Source organism: Anomaloglossus baeobatrachus, chromosome 2 (assembly GCF_048569485.1).
Source record: "Anomaloglossus baeobatrachus isolate aAnoBae1 chromosome 2, aAnoBae1.hap1, whole genome shotgun sequence".
NCBI lineage: Eukaryota > Metazoa > Chordata > Amphibia > Anura > Aromobatidae > Anomaloglossus > Anomaloglossus baeobatrachus.
Genome location: NC_134354.1, coordinates 670294312 through 670308022, shown reverse-complemented (window position 1 = coordinate 670308022; position 13711 = coordinate 670294312). Strand labels below are relative to the sequence as shown.

The 13711-nt window shown below is 45.3% G+C and overlaps 1 protein-coding gene across 3 annotated transcripts in view; it reads left to right on the top strand.

Moving 5' to 3' along the window:
- The window catches only part of POU6F1 (POU class 6 homeobox 1), a 164845-nt gene that overhangs the window by 106142 nt on the left and 44992 nt on the right, over window positions 1–13711 (top strand). For all 3 annotated transcript variants that reach the window (XM_075337130.1, XM_075337128.1, XM_075337129.1), the window contains one exon: window positions 348–566. In XM_075337130.1, the coding sequence (XP_075193245.1) occupies window positions 348–566 (219 nt within the window). The remainder of the gene's footprint in view (window positions 1–347; window positions 567–13711) is intronic.

Here is a 13711-nt window from a genome sequence, read left to right as displayed (position 1 = left end):
AGCTCCTTAGGGTACTTTATTGACTCCTGGTGATACTGACCCTCTGCTTATTGATATTGATCCCTTTGCTTATTTACACCACTAGAGAAATTTTAATGAGAAGGAAATGTATTGTTTTTCTTTCTCTTGATGTCTAAACTTGGGGTGTCTAATATAGTCTGAAAAATATGGTACTTGTATCTCATTACTTGGGAGTACACTTTAAATGCCTGATTTGGAATTTTATTACAGGCAACTACTGTAGAAGTACTACTACTCTCCTACAAATAGTTTACTATGCCAGAAAATTACATTAATTCAATGTGATATCACAAAGCCCTACAAATATATTTTGATTTTCCTTGCAGGTTATTGGCGCTCTACCGTGGTTGTTGAACTCGCCAGGGATCACTGCGGGTGCTGCAACGGCTGCTGTGTCAGCACCGAATGTTGTGCAAGCTGTAACTCCGCAGCTTCTATTAAATGCCCAAGGACAGATAATTGCCACTCTGGCTAGTCAAGCCATCCAGCCAACACCAATACGGAAACAAGCCTCACAAGACCTACCAGCTAAAACGGAGCAGCAGGTAAAATTATATGTACTGATAGAAGTAAAGAGAGCCTGGCATCACCTGCAAAGCTTGTGGTTATTTAGTTTATTTGAGTACAACTAGACCTCGAATTACCAAAGCAATTACTCCAGAAATCTAGTGCAGATATGTTTGAAAAGCTTGTAAAAGTTTTGCACAGTGCCAAGTAGGCAGAGATGCAGCAAGATGGGGGTGCGATGGGAGGTGACAAGTGATGGGCGAACTCTGAGATATCCAGGACTGACGGGACTAACCAGATGTAAAAAAAAATAGTCTCCAGCCCGGAATTCATCCCGGATATCGGGCTGGAAGCTGATCCACATATAAGTCTATGGGGACCAGAATACGGCACTTAAAAATAGTTGTAGAAGGGGTTACAGGATTAGAGCAGGCGCGCTATACTTATTACCGTATTTTTCGGACTATAAGACGCACCGGACTATAAGACGCACCCTTGTTTTAGAGGAGGAAAAAATAGAAAAAAAATAAAATTAAAGTAAAAGAATGTGGTCATGACACACTGTTATTTTACTGCTGACAGTGTTACTGAGGTAATAATATCTCCAAATTCTGTCCTCATATCCCCCATTCTGGGTACCTCCCAGGTATATATGGCCCCCATCGTGGAATATGTATGTTCCCCATCATTATATGTGTGATCCTCCAATCTGGTGTGTGTGTGTATATAGTTATATTGTGTGTGTGTGTGTGTGTGTGTGTGTGTGTGTGTGCATATACAGTGCCTACAAGTAGTATTCAACCCCCTGCAGATTTAGCAGGTTTACACATTCGGAATTAACTTGGCATTGTGACATTTGGACTGTAGATCAGCCTGGAAGTGTGAAATGCACTGCAGCAAAAAAGAATGTTATTTCTTTTTTTATTTTTTTTTTAAATTGTGAAAAGTTTATTCAGAGGGTCATTTATTATTCAACCCCTCAAACCACAAGAATTCTGTTTGGTTCCCCTAAAGTATTAAGAAGTATTTCAGGCACAAAGAACAATGAGCTTCACATGTTTGGATTAATTATCTTTTTCCAGCCTTTTCTGACTAATTAAGACCCTCCCCAAACTTGTGAACAGCACTCATACTTGGTCAACATGGGAAAGACAAAGGAGCATTCCAAGGCCATCAGATACAAGATCGTGGAGGGTCACAAGGCTGGCAAGGGGTACAAAACCCTTTCCAAGGAGTTGGGCCTACCTGTCTCCACTGTTGGGAGCATCATCCGGAAGTGGAAGGCTTATGGAACTACTGTTAGCCTTCCACGGCCTGGACAGCCTTTGAAAGTTTCCACCCGTGCCGAGGCCAGGCTTGTCCGAAGACTCAAGGCTAACCCAAGGACAACAAGGAAGGAGCTCCGGGAAGATCTCATGGCAGTGGGGACATTGGTTTCAGTCAATACCATAAGTAACATACTCCACCGCAATGGTCTCCGTTCCAGACGAGCCCGTAAGGTACCTTTGCTTTCAAAGCGTCATGTCAAGGCTCGTCTACAGTTTGCTCATGATCACTTTGAGGACTCTGAGACAGACTGGTTCAAGGTTCTCTGGTCTGATGAGTCCAAGATCAAGATCTTTGGTGCCAACCACACACGTGACGTTTGGAGACTGGATGGCACTGCATACGACCCCAAGAATACCATCCCTACAGTCAAGCATGGTGGTGGCAGCATTATGCTGTGGGGCTGTTTCTCAGCCAAGGGGCCTGGCCATCTGGTCCGCATCCATGGGAAGATGGATAGCACGGCCTACCTGGAGATTTTGGCCAAGAACCTCCGCTCCTCCATCAAGGATCTTAAGATGGGTCGTCATTTCATCTTACAACAAGACAACGACCCAAAGCACACAGCCAAGAAAACCAAGGCCTGGTTCAAGAGGGAAAAAATCAAGGTGTTGCAGTGGCCTAGTCAGTCTCCTGACCTTAACCCAATTGAAAACTTGTGGAAGGAGCTCAAGATTAAAGTCCACATGAGACACCCAAAGAACCTAGATAACTTGGAGAAGATCTGCATGGAGGAGTGGGCCAAGATAACTCCAGAGACCTGTGCCGGCCTGATCAGGTCTTATAAAAGACGATTATTAGCTGTAATTGCAAACAAGGGTTATTCCACAAAATATTAAACCTAGGGGTTGAATAATAATTGACCCACACTTTTATGTTGAAAATTTATTAAAATTTAACTGAGCAACATAACTTTGTTTGTAAGATTTATGCATCTGTTAATAAATCCTGCTCTTGTTTGAAGTTTGCAGGCTCTAACTTATTTGCATCTTATCAAACCTGCTAAATCTGCAGGGGGTTGAATACTACTTGTAGGCACTGTATAGAGTTATATACTGTGTGTGTGTGTGTGTGTATATATAGAGTTATATAGTGTGTGTCTGTGTGTGTGTATATAGTTATATTGTGTGTGTGTGTGTGTGTGTGTGTGTGTGTGTGTGTGTGCATATATAGAGTTATATACTGTGTGTGTGTGTGTGTGTGTATATAGAGTTATATAGTGTGTGTCTGTGTGTGTGTGTAATATATATATATGATCCAACCCCATCCAGGTGTGCAGTAATGTCTTTATATACTATATTATTTATGGCCTTACTTTTACTGATGTGCTTCTCACCATGCTTCAGTTTGGTCCTGGCACTAGAGACAAAGTCTCCCATAACTCAAGGACCTACAGTGATGTAATGAAGAGGCGGGGCACTGTGCTGTTCTGTGCTGCTCTGGCCACCCCTCTGCATTACATCACTGTAGGTCCTTCTCAGCTACGTGAGACTGTTTCTAGTGTAAAGGCAGCAGGAGCAAAGTGACAGTAATTTGAGCCCTCAGCACAGAGACTGCGGCTGTGCTGTGAAGATATGCTGTGCTCTGGCCCGGACATTGCTTTGATCTGCACTTCCTCCGGGCGAGACATAACTGCCGCGGCACCCTGCTCCTGCCTACTAAACAGCAGAAACACAGTCTCCGCAGCCGCTGCAGGAAGCCGGTGTCTGGAGAACCCACGTGTGACCGCTGTTTACATTAAACTATTGATTAGCTGCTCCTCACCCCCGCTGACTGCAGAGAGAGGTGGGCGGTAAGCAGCTAATGAATATTCACTTACTTTAAGCAGCGGGCACACGTGGTTTCTCCAGCGCCGGCTTCCTGTAGCTGCGACCCTCCCTGCCTCCTGTAATCCCACTGCATAGCACTGACTCCCCACAGCTCCTTACCCCGCAGCTTCAGACCATAAGACGCACCCCACACTTTCCTCCCAAATTTGGAGGAAAAAAAGTGCGTCTTATGGTCCGAAAAATACAGTAAGTCTCCAGTGCGGCAGTAGCTGCTTCCCCCGCTCACCGGCAGTCCTGGTGTCTGTGATTGGTTGCCGTCAGACATGCCCGCAACCTACTTGCAATCACAGACCCTATCTGCAGGTCACTATCGTGGTATAAAAATAAATTAAATGAATAAATTGTCATAGAGTCTTATTATTATGATACCCAGCACAGGTAAAGCATACAGTTACAAGTTGAAACCCATAGCGCTTATCTTGGATGTGTATCAAAATAAGTTCTCATTGGCTGCAGCCTGGTTATATATATCAAAATAAGAGGAACTGCATGCAGCTTTTTTTATTATTATTTTTATTATTATTATTTAACTATTTAAATTTAACCCCTTAACGACCCATGATGTACTGGGTACGTCATGGATCGTGTGCCGGTAAGCCCCGCCCCCTGCCGCCGGCAGGCGGCGGCGATCCGTGCACATATCAGCTGTTATCAACAGCTGACATGTGTGCCTGCTAGCCGTGGGTGGAATCGCTTCCACCCGCAGCCATTAACCCCTTACATTTCACTGCCAAAATCTTGGCAGCGATATGTATATGGGCGCCGCCATGACAGTCACTTACCCCACCCCCACCGGAAGTCACGTGATATGGTCACGTGACATGATCACGTGACTTTCGGCGGTTGCCATGGTAGCACAGGGTCATGTGATGACGCCTGTAGCTAACATGACTCACTTCCTCTCAATGCTGGAATACAGCCGGCATTGAAAGTGAAGCAGCAAATCTGCAGTTTTCAGCTCTGTAGCTGAGATCTGCAGATAGTGCAAAGCGAACGGAATGCTGATCGCTATAGCCCCCTAGGGGGACTAGTAAAATAAAAAAAAAAAGTTTTAAAAAATTAAAAAAAAATAAAAAAACCTAAAAGTTCAAATCACCCCCCTTTCACCCCATTGAAAATTAAAGGGTTAAAAAAATAAAAAATACACACATATTTGGTATCGCCACGTTCAGAAATGCCCGATCTATCAAAATATAAAATCAATGAATCTGATCAGTAAGCGGCAAAAAAATTCCAAACGGCAAAATTACGTTTTTTGGTCGCCGCAAATTTTGCGCAAAATGCAATAATAGGCGATCAAAACGTAGCATCTGCGCAAAAATGGTACCGTTAAAAACGTCAGGTCGAGACGCAAAAAATAAGCCATCACTGAGCCTCAGATCCTGAAAAATGAGAACGCTACGGGATTTGGAAAATGGCGCAAAACGTGCGCCACTTTTTTGGACAAGCTTGTGAATTTTTTTTAACCCCTTAGATACAAGTAAACCTATACATGTTTGGTGTCTACAAACTCGCACCGACCTGAGGCATCACATAGATACCTCAGTTTTACCATATAGTGAACACAGTGAATAAAATATCCCAAAAACTATTGTACGATCACACTTTTTTTGCAATTTTTCCGCACTTGGAATTTTTTTGCTGTTTTCCAGTACACTATATGGTACAACTTATGGTTTCATTTAAAAGTACAACTCGTCCCGCAAAAAACAAGCCCTCATATGGCAAGATTGATGGAAAAATAAAAAAGTTACGCCTCTTTGAAGAAGGGGAGCAAAAAACAAAAACGGAAAGTGCCCGGGGGCTGAAGGGGTTAAAAAACGGCATGTGGTCCCCCCCAGTTTTGATACCCAGCCATAATAAAGCCGACAGCTGGGGGCTGGTATTTTCAGGCTGCGGAGATCCATGCTTATTGGGCTCCACTGTGAGCTTCAGGCAGAGAATGAATGAGTTGCGTGATCAGCGGTGACGTCATTCAGGTTATTTGCAGTCACAGCTGGAAGTTCCTACAGTCTTCCACCTGTGATCACAGAAAACCTGACCTCAGTAAAGTCACACAAATATACTGTGCCTTGCGAAAGTATTCGGCCCCCTTGAATTTTTCAACCTTTTCCCACATCTCTGGCTTCAAACATAGATAAAATTTTTAATGTTCTGGTGAAGAATCAACAACAAGTGGGACACAATTGTGAAGTTGAACGATATTTATTGCTTATTTTAAACTTTTGTAAAAAAAGAATAAACTGAAAATTGGGGCGTGCAATATTATTCGTCCCCTTTACTTTCAGTGCAGCAGACTCACTCCAGAAGTTCATTGAGGATCTCTGAATGATCCAATGTTGTCCTAAATGACTGATTATGATAAATATAAGCCACCTGTGTGTAATCAAGTCTCCGTATAAATGCACCTGCTCTGTGGTAGTCTCAGTGTTCTATTTAAAGCACAGAGAGCAGCATGAAGAACAAGGAACACAACAGGCAGGTCCGTGATACTGTTGTTGTAAAGTTTAAAGCCGGATTTGGTTACACAAAGATTTTTAAAACTTTAAACATCCCAAGGAGCACTGTGCAAGCGATCATATTGAAATGGAAAGCGTATCATACCCCTGCAAATTTACCATGATCCGGCCATCCATCCAAACTTTCATCTCAAACAAGGAAAAGGCTCATCAGAGATGCAGCCAAAAGGCCCATGATCACTCTGGATGAACTGCAGAGATCTATAGCTGAAGTGGCAGAGTCTGTCCATAGGACAACAATCAGTCGTACACTGCACAAATCTGGCCTTTATGAAAGAGTGGCAAGAAGAAAGCCATTTCTGAAAGATATCCATAAAAAGTGTCATTTAAAGTTTGCCACAAGCCACCTGGGAGACACACCAAACATGTGGAAGAAGGTGCTTTGGTCAGATGAAACCAAAATCAAACTTTTTAGGAACAATGCCAAACAATATGTTTTGGCGTAAAAGCAACACAGCTCATCACCCTGAACACACCATCCCCACTGTCAAACATGGTGGTGGCAACATCATGGTTTGGGCCTGCTTTTCTTCAGCAGGGACAGGGAAGATGGTGAAAATTGATGGGAAGATGGATGGAGCCAAATACAGGACCATTCTTGAAGAAAACCTGTGAATCCAATCGAGAATCTGTGGAAAGAGCTGAAAACTGCTGTTCACAAACGCTCTCCATCCAACCCCACTCAGCTCAAGCTGTTTGCAAAGGAAGAATGGGCAAGAATTTCAGTCTCTCGATGTGCCAAACTAATAGAGACATACCCCAAGCGACTTGCAGCTGTAAACGTAGCAAAAGTTGGCGCTACAAAGTATTAACTTAAAGGGGACGAATATTATTGCACTCCCCACTTTTCAGTTATTTTTTTTTTTTATAAAGTTTAAAATAAGCAATAAATTTCGTTCAACTTCACAATTGTATCCCACTCGTTGTTGATTCTTCACCATAAAATTTAAATTTTTTTATCTTTATGCTTGAAGCCTGAAATATGGGAAAAGGTTGAAAAATTCAAAGGGGCTGAATACTTTCGCAAGGCACTGTATCAAAAAGACTGACCTGCACATCCAACAAGTGTGAACAGGTGTTAGCTGAAAACCCATAATAGCCACTACAACTATTGATGTATTCAATACTTATTTCACCATCTGTATGTGTAGATTTTGTTTTTCATAAAAGCTCTCAGGGGAACATTTTTGTCCATATATTCATTACTTATCCATTGTAAATGCGACATCCTTAGGTGCCCCCGTTGTAGTGAAAAGCAGCCCCTTTATGACATATATGGCTGGTAGAGCTAATCTAGGTTTACTAGGCCTGCAGACATCCAGCGATCATGTGATTGCCAAGTGCTTAAGATGCTAAGGCGGTACTGCTTCTGTTCACTAAATAGTGCTCATTGAGCAACCTATAGCTGGTGAAATAGAAGACCGAAGTGGTAATATACCACTTCTGTATCCTCCTCAATGTCCTCATCAATGTCTGACATTAGGAAACCAGACCTAATTCTGTTAGACATCAGTACCACTCCATAAATTTATAATCACATGACTGGAAAACTGCGGTAAAGCATGTCTCTGAATGATTTTAAGAACTACTTAGATCAAATGGCTGCCCCTATAATCATGTACATAAAATAGAAATTTCCTTTAATTGGATGGTGTCTGCTTACTATCAGTAAATGGAAACCTTTATGTAATATTGGAAGGCTGAAATCCATGCTTAGCAATTGCTGCTCATACACCTGAGTGTTGCATTGTATATTCAAAGTACTTGTTGGATTTCAGGACAAAAGAGAATTGTACTGCTAGCACACAGAAGGTAGAGTCAGGCTGGAATCACACTTGTGTATGACTCGCACAAGTGCAATGTGAGATAATCTTGCATTGCTCTTGGCCCCATGTAAGACAATGCTGCAGCTCAGATCTGCGTGTTTTTCCTCAGCCCTAAACAGACTGAGGAAAAAAATAGCAGCGTGCTGTGATTGTCTGCGAGAGCCATGTCACTCGCACCCATTCAAGTGTATGGGTGCGAGAAAAACAACAGACTGCACTCGGATGTAATCCAATGCAGTGCGATGTACGCTCAGGCTGACAATGGAGGAGATGGGGGGATTTACCTCTCCCTCTAATCTGCAGCGCCCGCACTCAGCTTCACAGCTGTGATCTGATTGCAAGATCGAGTCACAGTTGCATGACACTCGGCTCATGCTCGCAGCAGAGTCTGAACCGGGGGTCATTAGCATATCGCATTCGTTGCTCTCGCATCGGATGCCATACGCTAATGTGACTCCAGCCTAGTACTGGTAACACAAACATTCACCTGTTTCTAGTTTTTAGCTCTGTGTTCCTAGTCACTCACAGCAGGTGATCTTATAGACACAGTCTAAACACTGCGTGAAGAATGTAATTACTTGTAAGACATTGGAAGGATTACAAATAGGAGAGCGATTTTGCAACAACTCAATTTTGACACATTTTACAAGAATATTCAATTCACAACAAAGTTATTCTCTGCAAATTGAATGTTTCTAATTATGCTCGGAGTTTCAGACCCCAGAGCATAATGAACAAAGATGTAGAAAAAAAATGCAATACTATTCTGTTATCCCCACATCTCGCTGTCTGGTACTCCGCATCTTTTCTTTTCCCATCCCTGTCTCATACATGCACTTTGACCTCTTCACTAGAGTTGAGCGCGGTTCGTGGTTCGAGGTTCTCCAGTTCGCGGCTCGAGTGATTTTGGGGGCTGTTCTAGATCGAACTAGAACTCGAGCTTTTTGCTAAAGCTCGATAGTTCTAGATACGTTCGAGAACGGTTCTAGCAGCAAAAAAAACCAGCTAATTCCTAGCTGGCTTTCCGCTGTAATAGTATAAGTCACTCTGTGACTCACACTATTATGACATTTCAGTGTATAGTGTGCGGGAACAGCGCATTCAGATCACTGCTGTATGTATAATGGCGATCGCCAATTTTTTTTTTTTTCCTTGTCTTCCTTCCCTAAGCGCGCACGTGTTGTGGGGCGGGCCAGCATGTCAGCCAATCCCAGACACACACACAGCTAAGTGGACTTTTAGCCAGAGAAGCAACGGCATGTGTGATAGGATGTCCATGTCACATGTCCCTGCATTATAAAACCGGACATTTTCCTCCAGCACGCCATTATCTGCCTTCTGCGTCCTTGGTGTCAGTCATCACTGGCGCAGCTCCTATCGCCGTTACCGCTGTATACGCTCCATACACAGCGCTGGACAGCTTAGGGATAGCACTTTCTATCAGTCCTTTTTTAAGGGCTCAGCGTCTGTGTAGCTAAGGTCAGGGATTTCCTCGCTGCATTTCCCCATTAGTAGGGATAGAAAGGCAGGCTTCCTTTCCTCTACCCAGAGACCCACAACCCTGCCACTGTACCCTCCTGCCCTTTGCACACTCCAACTCATTGTTACTAAGCCATTATACTAGCAAACACTGAGTGAACTTAGTGGCATCCTAAACGTGGCTGTTGGACTTCTGTATCATCCCACTAGTGCAAAGATATTTGCAGCATGTCTGCCTGCATTGCACACTCAAACTCATTGTTACTAAGCCATTATACTAGCAATTTATGCTGCCAGTTTAAGGGCCGTAGTTGCATTGTCAGGAATAATTATTCTTTATTATTCTGCTGTTAATAAAGCTAGACCACCGCTGCAATCTACACCACCTCTCAATTTTTACTACCACATTTTAAGTGCACAATCTTGTCGCAATCAACATGAGTGGCAAAATGACAGATGCTGCTGGAAAGGGGAAGAGGCGTCTTGGAAAAGGAAAAAAAAGGTTTGTCCGTGGGGAAGGTGGCAAAGCTCCATTAACATCTGCTGAAGATAGACCATCTACCAGCAAAAGTAAGATGCCTACTACTTACCGTGGACAATCCGATGTGCTCCCTTTTTTACGGACACGAACAACAGGAACAAAGGTAGATGATGGCCAAAAAAGGAAAATGCTTGAATGGATCTCAAGTGGTCCAACAAGTGCCCTCTCAGCCACCTCAACTACCGCATCCAAAAAACACCAGTCCTCTGAGTTGTCATCCCAATCAAACTTGCTTTCTCCCAGCTCTGAAGTCTCCATCAGGCCTGCACAGTATGGTGGAACAGAGATGGCTGAGTCTGCAGAGCTGTTCAGTCACACTATAGCTTGGGAATCAGAGGTCTGCTCCCAAGCTACAGTGAGTACAGACCAGGAAATGGTCTGCAGTGATGCCCAGAACCTTTGTGACTCTGATTCAGGCCGTGAGGACCAAGTTTCAGAGCATAATGTTGACCCTTTGTCACAAACTGGAACACCTGTGGTTATAGACAATGAGGAACATACTGATGACGATGAGACGCAGATACCAGATTGGGATGACAACTTTAAATAGTCGGTCAGGGCAAGAAGAGGCTCGGTCTGAGGGTGAGGGGAGTGCAAACACAACAATTGATGAGGAAGTTCTAGATCCCACCTACTGTCAACCCACAGTCAGGCACTCGAGGAGGTCAACAGAGGCGGTGGAGGAGGATGCAACCGACGACGAAGTTACCTTGCGCCTTCCTGGACAGAGTCCAGCACTGGTAGCATGTCTACAACTGCAACCTCAGCCACCACTCTGCCTCTGAGCACTAGTCGGGGGGGCTCAGCAGGTCACATGCCCTCTAAGCCTTGCCTAGCCTGGTCCTTTTTTGACATAGCAAAAGATCGCACAAATTATGTGATCTGTAAAATTTGTCGTGATTCTGTTAGTAGAGGGCAAAACCTCAGCAGTTTGACAACTTCTTCCATGAATCGTCAAATGAATAAATATCATATGTCCTAGTGGGAAGCTCACCGTGCTGCAATGCGGCCTAGCGGAGCGAACCATCCACCGCCTGCCCCTTCCAGTGCATCCACGCGCTCTTCATCTTCTAGGACTGTGGGGACAGCTGTCACACCTGGTTTTCCACGCACAACTTCCACCACTGTAACCGCAACAGGCAGTTTGCTTGGTAGGTCGTCAGTTGGTTTGGAAGGGGAAACAAGTGCGTGTGTACAGCTCTCTCAGACATCGATAGCACCAACGTTGGATGAAGGCAACATCATGTCTCCGCCTGCACTTTCCTCACAAACCTGCATTTTTCCAGGGACACCCTACTCAACACCGTCTACACACAGCAGCCAGATCTCTGTCCCTCAGATGTGGACAAATAAAAGGCCATTTCCTGCGACCCATGACAAAGCTAAAGCCTGCTTTACACACTTCAATAGATCTTTCAATCCGTCGTCGGGGTCAAGTTGTAAGTGACGCACATCCGGCATCGTTTGTGAGGTATCTGGGTGTGAAACCTACATGCGATCGATATTGAACGAAAATACGGTGATCGCATACACGTCGTTTATTCCTCATACATTGGACGTTTGGTAGTACGAAACTAGTCAATTGTAACGTGTGACATCCCTCATACGATTTTGGTGTCTGAGGCTATGTGTACAGGTGTGCGCTCTGCACCGCAGCTTAAAAAAGGTCCGCTTCAGAGCGCAGCTGAAAAGCTGCGTTCTGAAGCGCCTCACAATGTCTGTCATGCACTAATCTCTGTCAGTCCGTCACTATCTCTGTCCCTCTCTCTCTGTCCATGTCAGTCTATCCCTCTTACCCCCTCTCTCATATACTCACCGATCCCCGGCGCTGCACGGCATTCACACTGCTCCGGCGGCTTTTACTGTTTTGAAAAAGCCGGCCGCCCATTAAACAATCTCGTATTCCCTGCTTACCCCGCCCACCGGCGCCTATGATTGGTTACAGTGAGACACGCCCCCCACGCTGAGTGACAGGTGTCACACTGCACCCAATCACAGCAGCCGGTGGGCGTGTCTATACTGTGTAGTGAAATAAATAATTAAATAATTAAAAAAAACGGCGTGCGGTCCCCCCCAATTTTAAAACCAGCCAGATAAAGCCATACGGCTGAAGGCTGGTATTCTCAGGATGGGGAGCTCCACGTTATGGGGAGCCCCCCAGCCTAACAATATCAGCCAACAGCCGCCCAGAATTGCCGCATACATTATATGCGACAGTTCTGGGACAGTACCCGGCTCTTCCCGATTTACCCTGGTGCGTTGGCAAATCGGGGTAATAAGGAGTTATTGGCAGCCCATAGCTGCCAATAAGTCCTAGATTAATCATGTCAGGCGTCTATGAGACACCCTCCATGATTAATCTGTAAATTACAGTAAATAAACACACACGCCCGAAAAAATCCTTTATTGGAAATAAAAAACACACACACATTCCCTGGTTCACCACTTTAATCAGCCCCAAAAAGCCCTCCATGTCCGGCGGAATCCAGGATGCTCCAGCGTCGCATCCAGCGCTGCTGCATGGAGGTGACCGGAGCTGCAGCAGACACAGCCGCTCCGGTCACCTCCACGCAGCTAATGAAGACAGCCGCGCTATCAGCTGATCTGTCAGTGAGGTTACCCGCTGTCACTGGATCCAGCGGTGGATGCAGCGGTGGCCGCGGGTAACCTCAGTGACAGATCAGCTCCGCCCCAAGCCTGCCTGGTCAGGCCACCAGCGTTCTCACTGCGCAGAAGGAATCACGCACCCCTCATTACTATGCTGGCAGCAGAGCGCAACGTCATCAGGCGGTCTTTAGCTTGACATGTCTTGGGAATAAGAGTCACACAGCTGAGGAGTTGTGGTCAGCTCTGCGGTCCGAGTTTAATAAATGGTTGTCTCCACTCAACCTGCAGCCTGGTAAGGCCGTGTGCGACTGCTGCAAACCTGGGTGCGGCCCTTCGCCTGGGCAAGGTGACACACGTACCTTGTATGGCTCACGTGTTGAACCTTGTTGTCCAGCAATTTTTAACACACTATCCCAGCCTAGATGGCCTTCTGACCAGGGCACGAAAACTGTCTGCTCACTTCCGCCGTTCAAGCGCCGCAGCTGAGCGACTTGCATCGCTCCAGAAGTCTTTTGGCCTGCCGGTTCATCGCCTGAAATGCGATGTGGCGACACGCTGGAATTCGACTCTCCACATGTTACAGCGACTGTGGCAGCACCGCCGAGCCCTGGTGCAATACGTCATGACGTATAGCCTGGGCAGGGCCAGATTAAGGTTGGTGGGGGCCCCTGGGCAGAAAATCTGGTGGGGGCCCCATAACGTTAACATTTTTAGCCATAACAGTAGAGCGCGAACTGTAGCATTTAGATAGAAATCCAATGAACATTTATCCTGTTCTGCCACATTCAGATTTACAGTACTACAATACAGACACAGTCCAGGATCACTCACAGCCGTCACTTATACACGGAAAGTAGAGTTAAGGCTGCTTTACACATTTCGATCTCGTATGCGATCACACACGCCCCCATCATATGTGCGGAACAGGCAATTTGTTGCCCGTGTCGCACAAACGATTACCCCCATCACACGTACCTTCCAAACGACCTCGCTGTGGGCAGCGAACATCCACTTCCTGGAGTGGGAGGGACATTCGGCGTCACAGCAACGTCACAC